The following is a 17,809-nucleotide window of genomic DNA, read 5'->3' on the forward strand; positions in this document are numbered from 1 at the left end:
ATTTATAAAAATTATTTTTTAGCAAATTTTTGCCTTCCACGTTTTTTTTTCTAGAAAATTCAAGAGATTTAAAAATTTTAGTTTTGAAACTCAGAAATTTACTTGTTTTTTCTGGAAAAGTTTTTAGTTGAAATTAATTACAAATTTTTTTTTCTATTTATAATAGTGTTAATACGCCGTCATGGTTTTTGTATGCCTTCTTTGGTTTAGAAAAAAAAAACCCTCTGGGGAGGTTAAATATAAATGCACGCCACACTTTTCAGATTATTTAAAAATATTTTTTTGTTTCCTTCTATATTATTACTTATGATAGTCTGTCACATTAAATCTCAATGCAAAGTTAAAGACTGACCTCTGGCAGCTTCTCTCCTCTCTCCAGAACGTCCTGTAGGTGGCGCCCTCTTTCGCTGTGACGCTGCATCTCGCTACACAACAGGTCGCCCAGGGTGACGCGGCGCAGGCCGAACCGCTCCTCCAGCCGTTCGCACTGCAGAGCCTTCCCCGAACCCGGCCCGCCTGAGACACAGACGGAGATCAGTCAGTACCCTCAGGGGGGAACGACCCGCAGCGCAGACAGGATGAAGTGGAGGAAATTGAAAGGTGAGAGAAGAACGTGGAGGAGGCAGTAAAAGGATGAGGATGGTGAGTGAGTGAGCTGTGGGCACTTGCTTTGTTTTTAGGAGTGAAAACACAGAGGGGAAAACAATACAGAAGCAACATAATGGAGGAAATCAGATAATTATCAGTATGTCTAACAAAACATAAAAAGGCAAAATTATCTATTTATTTTGATGTAATTTGGTAAAAAGTTTAGCCAACTTGTATATTTGCGATGAACACATGTTGTTTAATCCCGGAGTTACATTTACTCGGTTAACTTTTTGGCAAAAATTTACTTTAAGAGGTTTTTTTTTTCTGTGCTCTAGTTACTTTTACTTGAGTGATTTTATTATGAAGTATCGCTACTCTTAGTTGAATAAAATGTCTGGATTCTATACCTAGAGAATGAAAATCAAACAGGTTTTAATCAAAATTCACCAGGCACACATGCAGTTTTTATTAAAGTTTCATAAGGGTTTTTTATTGAAAGAAACTGATTTGGAAAAAATTCTTCTGCCTCATTTTGTTATTTTGTAATTATTTATATAAATTATTTTATTTTTGATATTTAAAATACCAACATTTCCACTTAACTTTGTATTTTAGTCCAATTATGTAATTTTTAAATATTTAATAATTGGTATTTTTGATCAGTTAGTCAGTAACTGATTGAGTAGACTTTCCATTTCGCACAGCGATACGCTCCAGCACCAACCTCCAAATCCAAAATGGCTGCCTTGCATAATACAAGGTGTTGAAAGCTGCTGTAAAAAAGTTATTCTCACTTGTGTCAGCTTTAATTTCCGTGGATTCATGGATCATAACATTATTATGAGTATTAAATAACCTGCACGTCTTGAAGCCTTCAGTTTGCAGCTGGTCAGATGTGGCATATTTTGCATTTTACGATCTTAACTGCTAGATTTGAACACATCTTTCCCGCTCAGATGGATCTCACCATCCTCACAGCGCCTGAATTTAGATGCAGCTCATATTTTACAGACTATAAAACCAGGGAAGAAAACAAAGATGGCGACATTTACATATAAATACACACAATAAAGCCGTTTCCATTTACTAATTGGATAGTAGTTTGGGTTTAAGGTCAGAGGAAACCCCTGCAGGCTGAATTTAACGCTTGCAGGTGAAACGCAGAAGCTGGGTGATTTATCAAAAGCAGCCAGGAGCCAAGCAATTAAAGCTGGTGCTTTATATTCATCAATATCCTCCTGGAGTTGGACTGTCACTGCTCTCTGCTCACATGCAGAAACAAAACGTCTTCGCCTCCGCTTCCTCAGAGAGAGCAGACCGACGTGAGCTCGCCTCAGAGACCCAAAGGAAACCAGATTATAGATTTATCTTGCTCTTTTATCAAAAAGCACTCATTGAACGTTTTAACAGCCAGCAGGATGCATTTGGATCTGATAAAAGCAATTAATTTAGATTCTTTACACAATGTTGAGCAACCAGAAGAAATGGATGGATTACAGCTTAAACATAAATTATTTTCCAATTTTACTCTCTCTATTTTTTGGCTCTTTTTAAAAAAAATAAATAAAATCTTTATTTTTAAGTAGCTTTCATTTTAATTTTCTGAGAGTTGTGAGTTATTGTTGGAGAAAAACTTTAGAAAAAAGGAAGTAATCTTAAAATAAAATTACTGATTGATTCTCAAACATGCTTCAAAACTAGAAACCAGATTACAGTAGATTATTTGTATAATTTTGACATCACAATAATTTGAGAAAATTCACCAGAAAAATCAAACCACTGCATTCAGATATTTCATGTAACGTTTATATGATTAAAATAATTATTGTTTTTTCTGCTGTCGATACGTTTATGTGCCAGTTTGAAATTTAAAAAATATACCAAAATTCATGCTTATTTAATGTAACTGAGGTCAAACTGTTGTGTTCACAGCAAAATACTTTAAAAACAAGCTGGAAGAAGAGATAAATGTAAATAAAATCTAAGAAATAAATGGCAACAATTTATCCAGAAGTTAATATAAATGAACCATTATAACAAAGTAAATGTCACATCCAAAAATCAGAATAACCAGAAAAACTAAAAATATGATAAAGTTTAACAATAACATTACAGAAATCACTATTATTCCTGTTTTATCAGGTTTATATTTCTACTTGGAGGTAGAAACTAGTAGAGTTGCAAATTTTTTAAGCATTTTTTCAGTGTGAAGCATTTTATGTTAATTTTGATGTGAGTTTTTAGGTTTACAAAAGCTACAATAAAGGGGAAAAAAAATCTAAGCGATTGCATCAATTCTGTTAAAATCGACTCGGTTCTGCAAAACTGATTGGCTTTCAGCAAAAAATCCAGTTCTGAAAGACCAAAACTTGCAAATGTACTCAAGTTTTTTCCGATTTGTTTCATCCAGAATCTATTTTCTCTCAGATTTGATGAACTGAAACATCCCAGAATGTGTGAGAACATGATGTGACGGGAAATAAATGAAAGAGGTGAAGAGTCGTGTTACACGAGGCAAGGACGGTGGAAAAATGAAGAAAAATCACAGATATAATTCAATTTCTAAGTCTGCTCTGTTGCGTAATAATTTACTTCATGTTTTAGTGGCTAATATTTAAACCTAAATGATGAATGGATAGCAGCAGAGACGGGCTTATTGCCTCCACTAATTAGGATGCCTCAGTTGTTCACACAGGGGCTGATCGTTGGCAGTGAGTGTACACACACACACACACACACACATTATATATATATATATATATATATATATATATATATATATATATTGATTATACCTTTGGACCAACTCCATTATTTTCTGTTGTGGCTCTTCAGTATTGATGTAAAATTTGTTTTTTGCTTTAAACGGTTTGCGAACAGAAGCACAAATAGTGTAAACCAACAAAAAGGAAAATGGCTGTAAATGCCAGCGACTACAATAAAAATGCTTTTGGTTTTCTCCCAGCCGTCGTGCTGCACAATCCTGCAATATATTTTAAATTAAATGCTTACGGAATACCATCTGATATATTTTTTTCTTTTCTTTTTGTAGTTTTCCAACAACTTGCAGGATTTAATTTCTTTAAATATCCTGCGTTGGTTCGGAGAAAACTGTAAAAACATTCACCATCAACTTTTAAATTTTTAATTTACCCCAAATCTACTGATCTTGTTCAACTTGTGAGCAATTTTTTAAAAGAAATTGAATCAGTTGCTTCAAGATCAGTGTTACAATATTCAAAACATTAATCGGTCCATGTTCTACTTTAAATTTAGTTTTATCAAACTTTCCACTCAGCGTAGTCAGACTTGTTCAAAGTGTAAAATGCTGGTTTCTTTATGCCACAGTTTGTGATTTTAATTGTTTTTGATAAAAGGATTAAACAGTTTTAACTTTTTACATTTATATTCTGTGGTCGATTCATCAATTAATCCTTTAAATCCTAACAAGATCAAAGTATTTCTGTGGAAAACAGGACTGATAACAGAGGATTCTGCTTGCAAATTGCATCATTTCACATGACAAAATATTTCCCAGCAGCAGGGATTTCACTCTTTAAATGTAAGGCAATTAAGGGAACAAAATGGTAATTTCTTAGCAGACAGACTATATAATGAGAGGAATGAAAGCAAGAGCAGCAGACTGGATAAGAGACAGAAACGAAGAGAAATTTACATAAAATCCTTATAATTTCAGATTAGTATTTTCTCAAAAGCCATAATCTCTCCTTTAACTACATAAAAAACTTTTCTACCAGCTGGAAGTATGTGAACAAAATTTAAATGGAAGAAAACTTTATGCACAACTTTTAATGAAAAGCAGCTCTTTTTTTTTTTTTTTTTCTTTTCTTGGCACTACTGGTTTTTTATCGTTGGCGAGGAAATGGGCAGAGAAAGTCTAAAAATGAGAAACTGAACCCAGAACAGCGGCGATGAGAACTGCAGCGTCTGTAAACGCTCTACTGCCGCACAATTCACTCAGGAAACAACACGTAGGCGACACTAATACCATACAACTGACTAAAACTGTGGTTTTTATTTTCTAAATTAAATCTCAGGGTAACGAAGCGTTTTCATGTGGATCTAAAGACTAATTCTGATTGGTCAATATCGGGTTAATCTCTGTTCAAAGGCTTATTGATTAGTTAATTGATTTAACCTTCAGACAATGATTATTAATAATCTTGGCTAATTTATGAGCATTACACCATGATGGGGACGTGTTCTTTGTCTGAGTTGGTTTTACGTTGGTTATGGATAAAGTAGAATGTATTGAATAGAGGCGACTTATTATATTTTAGCGCCATGAAACGATTAATCGTGATTAATAAATTACAGTACTGAACTAATCAACAACTAATTTAGTGATCAAGTAATCATTAACTGCAGTACAGAGACTCAAAAATGCCTTTTGCTGAAAGAATAATATTCTTAGATAAGTAAATATGCTGAAATATTTACAACAAAATATACATTTTGCATTTATGATATAAAAAAACCTTATGTCTTTAAATCTGTTCTACCCAGAAGTCCTCAAGTATCTTAGTTTTTGCCTCTGTAAAAAATATCTTATTAAACACTTTTTGCTCTACAATTTTTAGTTGATCCAAAATCAATAATCAACAGATCAGCTCTAAACTGTATAGATGGTAAGTCAAGCAAAAAGGTCTGAAATTTTCACATGTTGTTGATAAAAGTATTTCTTAGATGCAGATGCACAATAATGCTGTTACAGTGTCCTAATCTAGTGTGTTTATTAATCTTATTAATAAATCTAATGATGCTACACTGTTTTCGCTCTCTAACATTAACTGTGTTTCCATTGACCATAAAATTGGCCAAAATCAAATTACAAAAATAAATTTGCTTTATGGAAACGTGAAAATTTCTAAAAGATCCTCATGCTTTATGATAGAAAGTTTTTCCACTAGGATGAGGTGTTTTTTTTTCCAGCTGTAGCCAAACGGATGTATTTTTGCAAAACTGCAACGGAAACTTTCTTTAGGCTTCACATGATCAACATGTTGATGTTATTTTTGGCGATAACGAGATGAACGTTAGCATTATGGCTGAATTATAAATGTCTCATATAGCTGTTTACATGCATTGCTGCCATGATTTTAATGACTTACAGCGAGAACAAGCTTACTCTCGTGTGATTTTAATTAAATTTCCTATTTAATGGAAACACTGCAGTTGTGAAAAAGCCTTTTTTTCCCCAACATTAGCAGATTATAAATAAAGATTCACACACTTTTGTAATGGAAAAGCATCTACTGTTCAACAGATGGTTAGTTTTTGTTCAAAGCTTGATCACTGCTTAGTTTTTAATCAAGTTAGATTTTATTTAACAGCTTTTAGACCATTTATAGTCAATATTTTTTATAGCAATGAATATTACAGTTTTATAACTATTTTGATTCTGCTTCTCTAGAATAACAACTTAATAGCATGTAAGTATCTATTTATTTTATTCTGTTTTTCAACAAATTATTTAATGAACTGTTTTCTTCTCTTTAAGTGTCCAGACTTGATTGGGTGTTGATAATAAAACATTAATATTTGTCATTTAATCAGCATCCGTGTGAGGAATCGGAGTCACACTGGAGTTTTTCAACCCCTTTCCACAAAAACTAACAAGCTAAATCCCTTTCTGCTCTTAATTAACAGCAGTTTGTCTGAATGTTTCAGAAGCTGATGCAAAGCCGGACAGAAAAAGCTTTTCCTTTGCAGCAGCAGATAATTGGAGGAAAATGTCAGCCTGGGCATCGAGGACGAGTCGCTCAGCAGACTCGGATGTCTGAGCAGTTTTTAAAACACTTAATGAGTGGATGCCCACTTCTGCTAACATTTTCCTCATTTTATGACTATTTGTGGTCATGCAGAAAGTATGACGAGAAATGCAGCCCATATGTTTCTCCTGCTCTGTCTGTTTTCTTTATTTAAAGATGTTGCATTCAGTAAACTGCCCTTCCTGGTTACTAAATCACTCGGTAATATAAGCCAACTGGACTTTATTGGATCCATTTAGAAAAGAAACTACTGAGAAAGGAAGTCATTTAGAAAATAAACTCCTTTTAATTATCTAAAATTGATTAGAAACGACTATATTCCAAGACTACTGTCCCTCTAAACTGATTAGATGTCTGAATTTTAGTGCAGTGTCCTTTTGCCTAGTGATTGTCGAAGATCTTGGTTTAATTGGCTTGGAATAAATTATTTAGACTCTTAAGTCTATCTGTCTGATATTGGAAACTCCCTCCACCTCTTAAGTTTAAGGGGAAGTTCTGCTGCGCTACAGAGAAAGCTGATTTCAGTAAACTGGTATTTAGGATCTCATCTTTTTATTCACCTTGTGACTACAGATGTGGGTCTTTATAAACATAAATTGGTAAATTGAGAGCCTTTATTTTTGGTTTATCTTGTTCTTCAACACCAAATATTAGAACAGAACCCATATTTCTCCAGATTATGGATACACTGATCATCCATGCTGTTATCACTTCACTGCAAAAATACAAAATCTTACCAAGTATTTTTGTTTTTTTTCTAGTGCAAATATCTTAGTTTGTCTTATTTCAAGTTTGCTATCTTGCAAGTAACTTTTTGGCAAGCTATAGCAGGTTGTTTTAAGTTGCTAATTCTTTAATATTGATTGAAAAGTTCCAGTTTCATTGGCAGATTATTTAACTTATAAGACATTTTTTCAATAACTTATTTTATCTACCAATAGAACAATAACTTTTTTATGAATATTAAGGAATTATCTAATATAAAGGTTTGGAAATATGCATTTCCAAACTAACGAAGCATCAAAATCATACCTGTCATTTGCTCAAATAAAAATCTTTAACCCAATAAAAGGCTTAACTAAGTCTGACTGTTAGCCTGGTCTGGAACAGGCAGATATCTGGCTTAATCCGCTGTCCTGGTTTTGTGAAACTCCTCTCGTTTTTTCCGTAACCAATACAAGACATGACAATGGATGACTGCTGCACAGCTTTATATTACTCATGTCTCACTAAAATAATCTGGTCTTGACGGTGATGTAGAGCATCTTAATCTGAAAGGACCAAAAGATAAAAATGTTTTTATTTTCACCCAGAGGGACAATAAATGTCTCGCGAAGGTAAAGTTGTTTCTGCCATGAAGAAAGTCATTTATGTAACAGACATAATGCACTTTTACTCAAATAAGTTTTTATATTAGAGCTACAATAGAGTTTATTATTGTTTCTCTTGCATTAAATCCCTAATTTCAAGGTGCTGTACAGACAAACAATTGTGCACTTATGCAAACATAAATAAAGTGCAGTTAAAAATAGAAAAATATACTGGAGAATATGAATTTAGACACTAAAATAAAAAGGTAGGACCCACTAACGGACTGCAGGATGTCCAGGTGTCCTGAATAGTCTGAGACTCTGTGTGAGAGTTTGAATAATGTTGGCTGTGTTTGTGGGGAGGAATATGTTTAGTGGTTATTTGCAGCCCAGGGCAGAATCTGCTGTTGGTAAATGTGATGAAGCTCCATCCAGAGGACAGCCAGTGAGACAGGTGATGGGTGGGATATGAAAGGTCTCCTGGGAGGACTCTGTGCTTTCCTGAGGCTACAGGAAATGGATATGACACCCAGAGAGGGGAGAGGGCATCTTATGGTGTATTTATTTATATTTTGGACAATATTACTCAACAGCTTTTGCATCCCACATGGGGACAGTATGTTGGCAAACTCTCCTCAGAGGAATGATGGCGTTTCTTGACTAGATTGCTTTTTACCAAGGTGTTAAGAGCTTGAACAAAATGTGAGTAATCAGGAAGACAGAAACTGTTTCCATTTGTTCTTTTATCAGAGGGCTGTGGCCTCGTCTGATATTCCTGAAATCCACATTCTTTTGTCTTCCAAGGCCTTTCCATGTCTGATAGTCCGGTAGATTCGGTTCAATTGGGGAGCAAAATTACATTTGCTTCTGCTTTTTCACTGCACTGTCAAATGAACCAAACATTTTGAAAAGCTGTTCCCTTCCTCGCCTGTGGGGGCGCTGCACCAAGAACTACTGCATGGAAACGACACCAAAGCTTAAGAAGAAGACATTAGTGCAACTTCTTTCTTTGCAAAATGTAAACAAAAATGGAGTCTCATCATATTTTAGTGTTTGTAGGATTTGTCTTTTGTCTTTGGTAATAAAAACCACAGAATATTTCACCTGCCAGCGCTAGACAAACGTTTGTTTTGGTTGTATTTACCCAGAATGCCCTGTGCTGTAGTCCACTTCCTGGTTTTACCTTGGTCTCCAGTCTGCTTGGCATTTAGAAGTTGAATAATGTGATAATACTGATCGCCACATTTCTTTTTCTTTCATCGCAACATCCCTACCGCCCTCTTTAAACTCTGACAACTAAACTATGTTTGACTTGTGGGCATAAACCACTGAGAGATCCTATTTAAGGAGCCAAATATACAACTCCACAGCCATAAAAATATTAAAACCCATCCAATATTGCATCCAAACAAATATGCAGCTCTCTCAGACAGAGAGAAAAAAAATGCTGCCTTTTTCATAGCATTCAAACATCTTTCTTTCTTTCTTTCCTTCTTTTTACTGAAAATATAATTAAATCTGAGCATGTAACAGTCATTAAAACATCTAAACATGCATTAGGGATTTAAGCTTTTCAGCTTTAAATTGCTGGACCTGTTTTTCTTTTTAATTGTTTCTTGTGCAGTTCTTTCTTAACCACAGCTGTTATCATCAGGTAACAATAAAACCTGCTTTTTTCCTGATGAACCTCTAAGAAAATGAACATAGGTGTCCTTTTTTTACCTGAACTGCAGCTTGTGTCTTTTTCAATACCCAAGTTCTGCCAATTAGGTTTGATGGTTCTGTTTGAGCGTTTAAATTATTTCATAACAGGAGCCATCAAATAAATAAATAAATAAAATGTATTTTTAATAAGTTTTCTTTAGACATTTTACTTATTTCAAAAGGTTGTTTTTCAAGCTGCATGTAATTATTTAATTGCATATTTCACAATTTTATGATATAATTATTCCTTGATCTATTTAATAATTTAGTGATTAATTATTTAATGTTTTTAATAATTTTATGATACATTTAATTAATTAATGGGAGATTGACACACATGCATTTTATGGTCTATTTTTGTAATTTTGTCACTCCTGACCCTCCATACATTACATCCTTTGTATGTTGGTTTAAGAGTGTTTTAAAGTTTACGTACCAATCATAAAGATGACCTTTGGTTTCTTCTTTTCTGTGCAGCAACCTGCCGAAGGGACAAAAAAAACGTGTTCAAACATTTGATCCAGACTAAGATATTAATCTTTGCTGCCTTTTTGATCACACTTTTTTTTCCTCTGACCTGAAAACCAGATTTATATTTTGAAAGGTCACGACCTCTCTGTAAGTCTGTCCATTCTGAAAATCAAGCCTGGACCGTGACCAGTTCACTTAAAAATATCAAAAGTAAGAACGAATCACAACTCAAACTTATCATGAAGGTCATGTTCACTCATTTCACAAGACGCTCAGAGTTTTTCACCTTTTAAGTCTTTTTTTTTTATGTAACGTGAAAAATGTCAAACTGGGTATTTAAAGATTGTGACATTTAAAGACATGCAGATAGAAAGCCCATTCAACACTTTTTATTTTTGTACTGAATTTTTTTTAAAAATCCTTATAAAACTAAGATTCAGTGGAAAACAGAAATATATATATTTTTTTACCAAAATAAAGACGATTCTTATTGAAACTTGCTGATTGGATGTGCAGTTGCTTAATATTCATTAAGTAAAGGTAGTTTAAGCTCATACTTTCACCAAACGTTTAACAATATGTGAGAATAAACCGATACTAACCTGTTCCAGGAGGCACAATAACTAAGTTCTCACCTGACTTAAGTCATGAAGAAAGTTTTAAAAAAAAGTTACAATAAGTAATAAATCAATTAAAATGAGTTTGATAATTTCCATGTGGACAGTCAAAGAGTTGCTCCCCTTTGAAATGCAGCAAAAATGTGTCACCCAGTACAAAGTAGTTACTTTGCACTACCTGCCACTTTTGCCTGTTTTCCCTGTCAAAGGTAAACGGTTAATATTTTTTGTGAGTAATTTTGGTTACACAGACTTCATAATACATTTTACTTACTATTGCTTTGTTTGTTTATTTATTTTAGATTTTTAAAATATTTTCCAGTGCCAGTATTAAATGTTCTTTAGAAATTAGTGTCTTTATATTTGAGAGAGTGCATTAATGTTTTTATTAAAAATGATCTCAAATTGATATTATTGTTTATCGCAATAATTTCTGAAACAATTTATTATGCAGGAATATTTATTGTGATAAACATGAAGGTATTTTAATTTAAACTTTTATGAGCATGAGTAATAATAAAACTGACCAACATTAAAGCCTCTCTGCATGACGTTCATGCAGATCTGTAAGTAGCATGAATTAGTTTTCAAGGCCGTCTGCTGGAGATGAGTGAACATCGGGCCTGAATCAACTGACCGGCCTCCCCTGATATTAGCCGGTCAATACTGTTGATGCAGAACGACAAACTCAAACCCACTTTGGCCGTAGAGGGAAGTTCATTCATGCATTTGGTCAATAATGCTAATAATGCAACATCACTTTTGGCATTTCCACATAAAAGGCTGTTTCTACTTAAATCAGCAGCTGGGACAGAAAATATGGCGTAGAAGTTTTTGTTTTTTTTGCTTATTTTTAATTAGCATATCTGGTAAACTTACTTTCTGTGGCTCCTTCAGCATACTCCTCCTCTTCATCAGCCTGCAGAAAGAGAGATGTTAAGATTTTAACTGTTGTGTTTTAATCTGAGTCTTTAGTTTTTTAGAAATTCAGACACAAGTTTAAATATTGTTTATTGTGTTTAACGTCAAATACGAATTGTTTAATTCATCTTCATTATGGTCATTTATTTCTTTTTTAGCAACCCAGAACAAGTGCTAAGACTAAGCAGCAGTTTAGCACTTTGTATTATTTTATGAAATTAAATTACATGTTCAAATTTTATTGTTTCAGTCAGGCTGAATAAAAAATTGTATTTTTATTCTTCCTCATATCCAGATTTTTCTACAAGGGTGTTTATTTATTTATTTTTTGCTTTAAAAGAAGCAAATTGAAACCTACTATTTAGCGTTTCCTTAAGTTTTTATTTGCTGTGCTACCATGTCAAACAGTCGAAGCAGCAGCTGTTTGAAAAAGGAAATCAAAACCTACCAAACTGTGACTTGTGTCCCATTGCACTGCATATAAATATGAACTTATTCATATTTATACCTCACTGATAAACAATCTTTTTGGTCTCAGCGGATGAAGAACCTTGATGACAAATGTTGCATTTGCAGAAACAAAAACATTTAATTAATAATTTAAGGCTCTCCATTAAAAACTGTTTACGAAATTCGACAAACCTGAGAATTAGATTGGAATTTTTGACTGGCAATCAATGTGAACCACATCAAAAACACTGAGTCATTTCTATTCAGTTGAATAAAATAAAGAAGAAATGCATCCAAAGAGAGTTAATGTAGCAGTGAGTCTGCTGGCATTTTAAACGGCGCAGATTGTGCAACGCATTCAGAAAAATCTGAAACAAACAACTATTGTCTTCCCTCCTTACAATTCAGCGAAAGCTTTCATCACCTCCTGCTTTTCTTTCACTTCCCACTGAAATGCGTTTGGATCTGCAAAGGCCTAAAGAATGGCTTTCATTTTGTACTGAATGCCCAGTAAGGTAACTGTCTGGCAGCGACGGGCAGGAAAAAACGCATAACTGCTAAATGTGTTCTCATTCCAGTCCGAGGCGGTTCCAGACAATAAGTTTTGTGCTTTTTTTTGTCAAAGCAACATCAAAGCGAGCAGCAGGGCAAACATAATAGATCTTTTGATAAAATGTTTCATGAAGCGACCGAATGGTTTTAATTTGGTTCGATCTGCCATTCTAACACAACTCCCAGAAGATTTATCTGCATTTCTGTAAACAGGAGGTAATTAAAAACCGCTCTCACATCACGAATGACTCAGGTTGCTCCGACACCTACAGTGTTTTCATCTAACTGGGTCCTCCAACAGTGATACTAATTTCATTAGGGCAAAAGTTATAGTTGTTTGATGTTTAGAAATCGAGTCCATGCAGATGAGATCAGGGTGAAGTAATTAATGTTTTTCATGTTTTGGAAGTTAAATATGTGCAATTTCTTGTAACATGGCAAATCTGTACTCCTTGTTGCAATAAAACTGCAACTTTGTGGGGTTTTTTTTCTGCTTCTGTTTGCTTTTCACTGGATAAATATTGAAAATAAACCCCCAAAAACATAATTACAGAGATAGGAAGCAGTATCTGACATCCTCAAACTGCTGCTAATGAAATGGATGAATGTGAGAAAATAAATTGCATCATAAAAATGAAATGAAATATGACAGTACAGCTCTTTTCTGATTTATTCTGCATGTTTAAAGTGGTGGAGGAGAAAAATGGACAAGTGTTTATCAGGAAGAGATTACAAATAAAACTGGATATCCTTTCGCTTATGATTTTAAACAAGAAAAATTTAATATTCAGGATTACAAATAAGAGCATTATAATACCAGTGGGTCTCCAGTAGGTGGTGACAATGTCAACATTAAAGACAAAAATACAAAATTAATTCTGAGCAGATGAACAAAATGGCGACCTCCTTAAGCAGAGAATGTAATCAAGATGCACATTTTTGAAGTAATGAGTTTTGGTGTCTCACAAACAATGTTTAGGTTAAGAGGGAAATCACAACATATTTACACCAAGATGTTCAGCGAGTCGTGGATCCCCTTAACAACTGCAATGATGAGTGTCAGGGTATCCTATTGATTATTCTCATGATTAATTGAGTAAAATGTTATAAAATAAAGTATTGGTAAATTCTACCATATTGATTGCTAAAATCGGGTCAAATTTTTATATTTGTGCATCAGTATAAACTACTTTTCTATAATTTATAACCCAGTAACAATAATAGCTCACTTTTTATGTTAGCCTGGACAAAAATTACACAAAAATCTGAAAATATATTCAACTTAATAATAAAGCAGCAGGCTCACAAAGACACTAATGAAAATGTGTACTACAGTTTAGACTTAGACAGACTTTATTGTCATTTTGTATGCACAGGGTGTATACATAACGAAATTTCGTTGCATACGGCTCAGGACAATGTTTTGAGGTCCCAATGAGGATACTCCAGAATAAATAAAATACAATATAAAATATAAATATAAATATTAAATATAAAGTGCAGGAATGACAGTAAAATAGAAGTTATTTAGCTATGTACATGAAGTGAGACCAGTTTTCAAGTGCAGTCCAGTTAAGAGTTTAGCAGTCTGATGGCAAGTGGGAAAAAGCTGTTCCGTGAGTTTATGTATTCATCAGTCAATGTAACAGATGAACTCTCACCTGTCCAGCCATTTACAGCTTTTACAGAAACATCTACCAGCTCTTGTACCGCCATGATGCGCTCCGCCACCCAGTTGTTGCAGTCGGGATAATGATTAATTTATTTTCCAGTTCGTCCGTAAAGCTACACTTTCGTTAATGATCAACTACTGCAGCACAGCCACCCGCAGTGTTCAGTTTATCCGCGCGCCAGCCGCGCTCTTCACCGCCGTTCGCTCTGAACCGGCCACCAGGCAGCAGGTCCGTCAGGAGAAAGAGTTTCTACTCCAGGCATTGCGCTCCTTATTTTAAGGATGTTTACAGTTTCCCCGGAAAACGATATAAACATTGTCATTGTCATCAATTAATGAAATACCCCTGGACCGAAATTAAAAATTGGACGTTCCTCTTTTGAAGAATCGCTACATTATGCTGCTAGCAGTTAGCTTTCATCAACAACTCATAGGCGGAAGTGAGAGCATTGCACAACAAAATGACCCGGCTGCAAAGAAAATGCAATTTAGGAAAGCTTTGAGCCAGGTAATTTTCCTTGAGGAATTTTAATAATCAAGGTACTCTAATCATTCGAGGAATCGTTGCAGCCTGTCATGGAAAAATTACAATAAGGTCATGTCATATGAAATGCGCCCTAATATGAAGCCTGCTGATGCTGGATTTTAGCTGTGGAAACGTATTTTCTGGAGTGAAAAATCACACTTCCCTGTCTGGTAAGCCAGTTGAGAAGTCTGGGTTTGGAATTGCTACAAAACACTTCAGCTCGACTCTGTGGCTTTGAGATGAATTGGAGCGGAGTCTGCAAGTCAGGTCTTCCCATCCAACATCAGTGTCTGACTTCAGAAATTGACTTATGGAAAAATTGGGGAGTTTTTCCCATAAAAACACTCCTGATTATTATAGACATGCTTCATAGAGGAGATGTTGTTGGGTCAACGTTATATTAAAGCCCTTCAGTAAAAAACGGGATGTCAAAGTTCATGAGCATGAATACTTCTGGTGTTATTTGTTTTTATTGTGATTTAATAAAAACAGAGTCAGTGCTTTTACTGCAGAGGTGATTACAACATTTGGATACCTGTTACTGTGAAGCCCAAGCATAGCTGGAGTTTGGGGATCAGTGGAGCCTCTCGGGTAAAAGCGGAGCCCAGCGCTGTTATTGGTGATAAATAAAAGGTGCCAGTGTGGAGGAGTGGGTGCCAGTAACAAGCCAGCTTGTCATGTGGGTACACCAACTGGTGTGATGACTCAGAGGCAGAAACACATGCACGGCACACAGCACTCCCACGCGATGGGTATAAAATATTCATGCATGAACGCCAAAACCATCAGTATGATGCACTGATCAGTTCATTTCTAGGGAAGAGATGCAGTAGAGACGATGCACTCGGGCTTGCACAAATATCCAAAAATAACTCCCTCTGTTATAGATATTAACTGCTTTTATTCACTTGGCTTTTACTGGAATCCGATTACAGCCCATTTTTTGTTGTGCATGTTAACATAAATCTTTAGTTGTTTATAAATTGAATTGCATGATGCACCTGACAGTCCGTTAGACTCTGTTTGATTGGGGACCAAAGTTGCAACATTTGTTATATTTTCAGCTGCTGTGGTTCACTTTCACACTGCACTGAGTCAAACAAACCAAATTAATCAAAGCCTGTTCCCCTCCTCGCCTGTAGTGGTGCTGCACCAGGAACTACCAAAGGAAATGACATAAAATCCTCTGAAGAAGACGATAAGATTGTTCATGTGGTGAACAAGCATCATCCTCCAACCACTTCCTGTCGTCGTCTTCATCCTTTTTCCTCTTGTTGATCACGTGACTCACATGACATGGAAAATAATTTTCCATTGCAGTTTTACAAAATATACAAATTTCTATAAAGACGAAAAACCAAAAATCTATCAAAGCGGGAGTTTTTTTTTTTTTTCAAAATGGCCAGTTTTCATCTAGCAAAATTATTTTTTGTAATGTCAGTTTGCGCAATTACATGGTCAATGGGAACCAAAATAGCTGCATTCTCCAACCATTAAATCAGCTTTTCTAACTTGGCAAGCTGAAAAGCTCAACCTTTTCATGCATGAATTATGACTCTTCATGTCAGGATATTTTTCCAACGTGTTTTGGATTTTCTCAAAACATAAAAACAAGTGGTGATTTTTTTTTTTTTTAAATATGATTAGTTGTAATTTTCTCCAAATACAAAGTTATTTGGAAAACACATCAGTAGTATCAGTAATGTTCTTTAGAGGTTACTTGATGTCATGATAAATATATTTTTTACCTGCTCCAGTCCTCTACAGTAGAAGGAGGGTCTGGATATTCCTGAGTTGCTTTTTCGTCTGTTGACCATATCGGATTTTTACAAAACATTCTCTTGCGCTTGCAGTGTATGGTTAGTAGTTGGCAGTGTGTTGTATGATGCACTGGTGTCCACTTCTGTGGTCTGTGTGCATTTATAACATAAAACTCCACAAGAAACGCAAGAAAATGACTTTTAGATGGCTGTCCACTGCAGTGACCGCTATGCATGAGAGGCATAAAGTCCTTATATTCTTTTTTTTTTTTTTTTTTTAAGAGAAAAACAATTGTTGGTTTGGAAGAAGGAGAAACTGTGGAGAGACTAAAAGAATGATGTTTTCCACCCGATCTGATGGCTTTGACCTATTTTTCACAAAAGGAGTTGAAATTATGATTTAATCAAGGTGAAAGAAAACAGGGAAGAAACCTTTCCTTTGCTTTTAGAACTGTAGAATTGAAAGGAAATTACCTGAACTCTGGAGATTTTTCCAAATCCTCCTGCTCTAAAGGATTGCTGTTAAGAAGCGACCCCCATTCTGGATTTTCCAGACATGGAAGAAGATGCTTCTGTGTAGCTGATGCAGTAATTTTATTTTTTATTTTTGCTCATTAGTCGCCTCATGAGGCTGAGCAGTGACAGGAAACAGCCGCTGGCAGAAAGCAGAGCTGCAGCTGCTCAGCTTGGATGTGATGCTGACAGAAACTCTGGCTGCGAACTCGCTGGCGCTTCAGCTTTGAGTCCATTTGTGAATGAAGCCTTGGTGTTAATGATGCGGTGTAGCTGCTGCTTCATTAGCCAAGAGAAGACCGAACCTTTTTGGATCTATTCTCTAATGAGATATGACACAAATACAGTCGCTTCCCAGAAAACATGAATAAAAATATGAGACCAGCTATAAACTGTGCCACAGCCTTTGTTTAAGGCAAGGCTGGCAAACTAGTTTCCCCTCCGTGTTACGTAAAAGTTGTTTTGATGAAAAATTAGGTCAGAAAGAGTCTCACTGCTTTAATTATTATTCACTGCGACAGCAGAATAGGTATAAAGGAAATAAAAGCTAATTTAATTTGTCTAACAGAATCTTAAAGATGCAAAAGCATGCAGACATCTTGAAATGTTTTTGTTTTTTTTAGGTTGTTTATGATTTTTATGTGACAGACTTTCATAAGGCAGCTCATAATTGTGAAGTAAAAGAAAAAACTGCATGTTTTCTTTTCAATCCATCAGAAAAAGGAGCATAGCTAGAAATGGGAAATTTTAAAAATAAATTCTCCAATTTGTTTTATACCACTTCAGATTTTTTATTTTTTTTTTCTGATGTTCTTTTCTAAAAAAAAAGAATTTAGAAAAGACAGAAAATATTTACAAAAAGTGGCTGTGAGTTGTACGATGGAGTATTAGGGCCAGGATATAATAACTATTGTTCAATTATGAGAATAT

The 17,809-nt window shown here is 34.9% G+C and overlaps 1 protein-coding gene and 1 long non-coding RNA gene across 2 annotated transcripts in view; one reads left to right on the plus strand and one right to left on the minus strand.

Annotated features, from left to right (window-relative positions):
• Nucleotides 1–17,809, minus strand: part of ak5 (adenylate kinase 5) — an 89,033-nt gene that overhangs the window by 12,256 nt on the left and 58,968 nt on the right. The window contains exons 9-11 of the mRNA XM_044133668.1: nt 11,365–11,404; nt 9,834–9,878; nt 353–516 (exon numbers count right to left, since the gene is read on the minus strand). Coding sequence (XP_043989603.1) covers nt 353–516; nt 9,834–9,878; nt 11,365–11,404 — 249 coding nt within the window. The remainder of the gene's footprint in view (nt 1–352; nt 517–9,833; nt 9,879–11,364; nt 11,405–17,809) is intronic.
• The window catches only part of LOC122840889, a 50,359-nt gene continuing 33,089 nt past the window's right edge, over nt 540–17,809 (plus strand). The window contains exon 1 of the long non-coding RNA XR_006372308.1: nt 540–600. This is a non-coding gene — a long non-coding RNA (uncharacterized LOC122840889). The remainder of the gene's footprint in view (nt 601–17,809) is intronic.

This window comes from Gambusia affinis, linkage group LG12, assembly GCF_019740435.1.
Source record: "Gambusia affinis linkage group LG12, SWU_Gaff_1.0, whole genome shotgun sequence".
NCBI lineage: Eukaryota > Metazoa > Chordata > Actinopteri > Cyprinodontiformes > Poeciliidae > Gambusia > Gambusia affinis.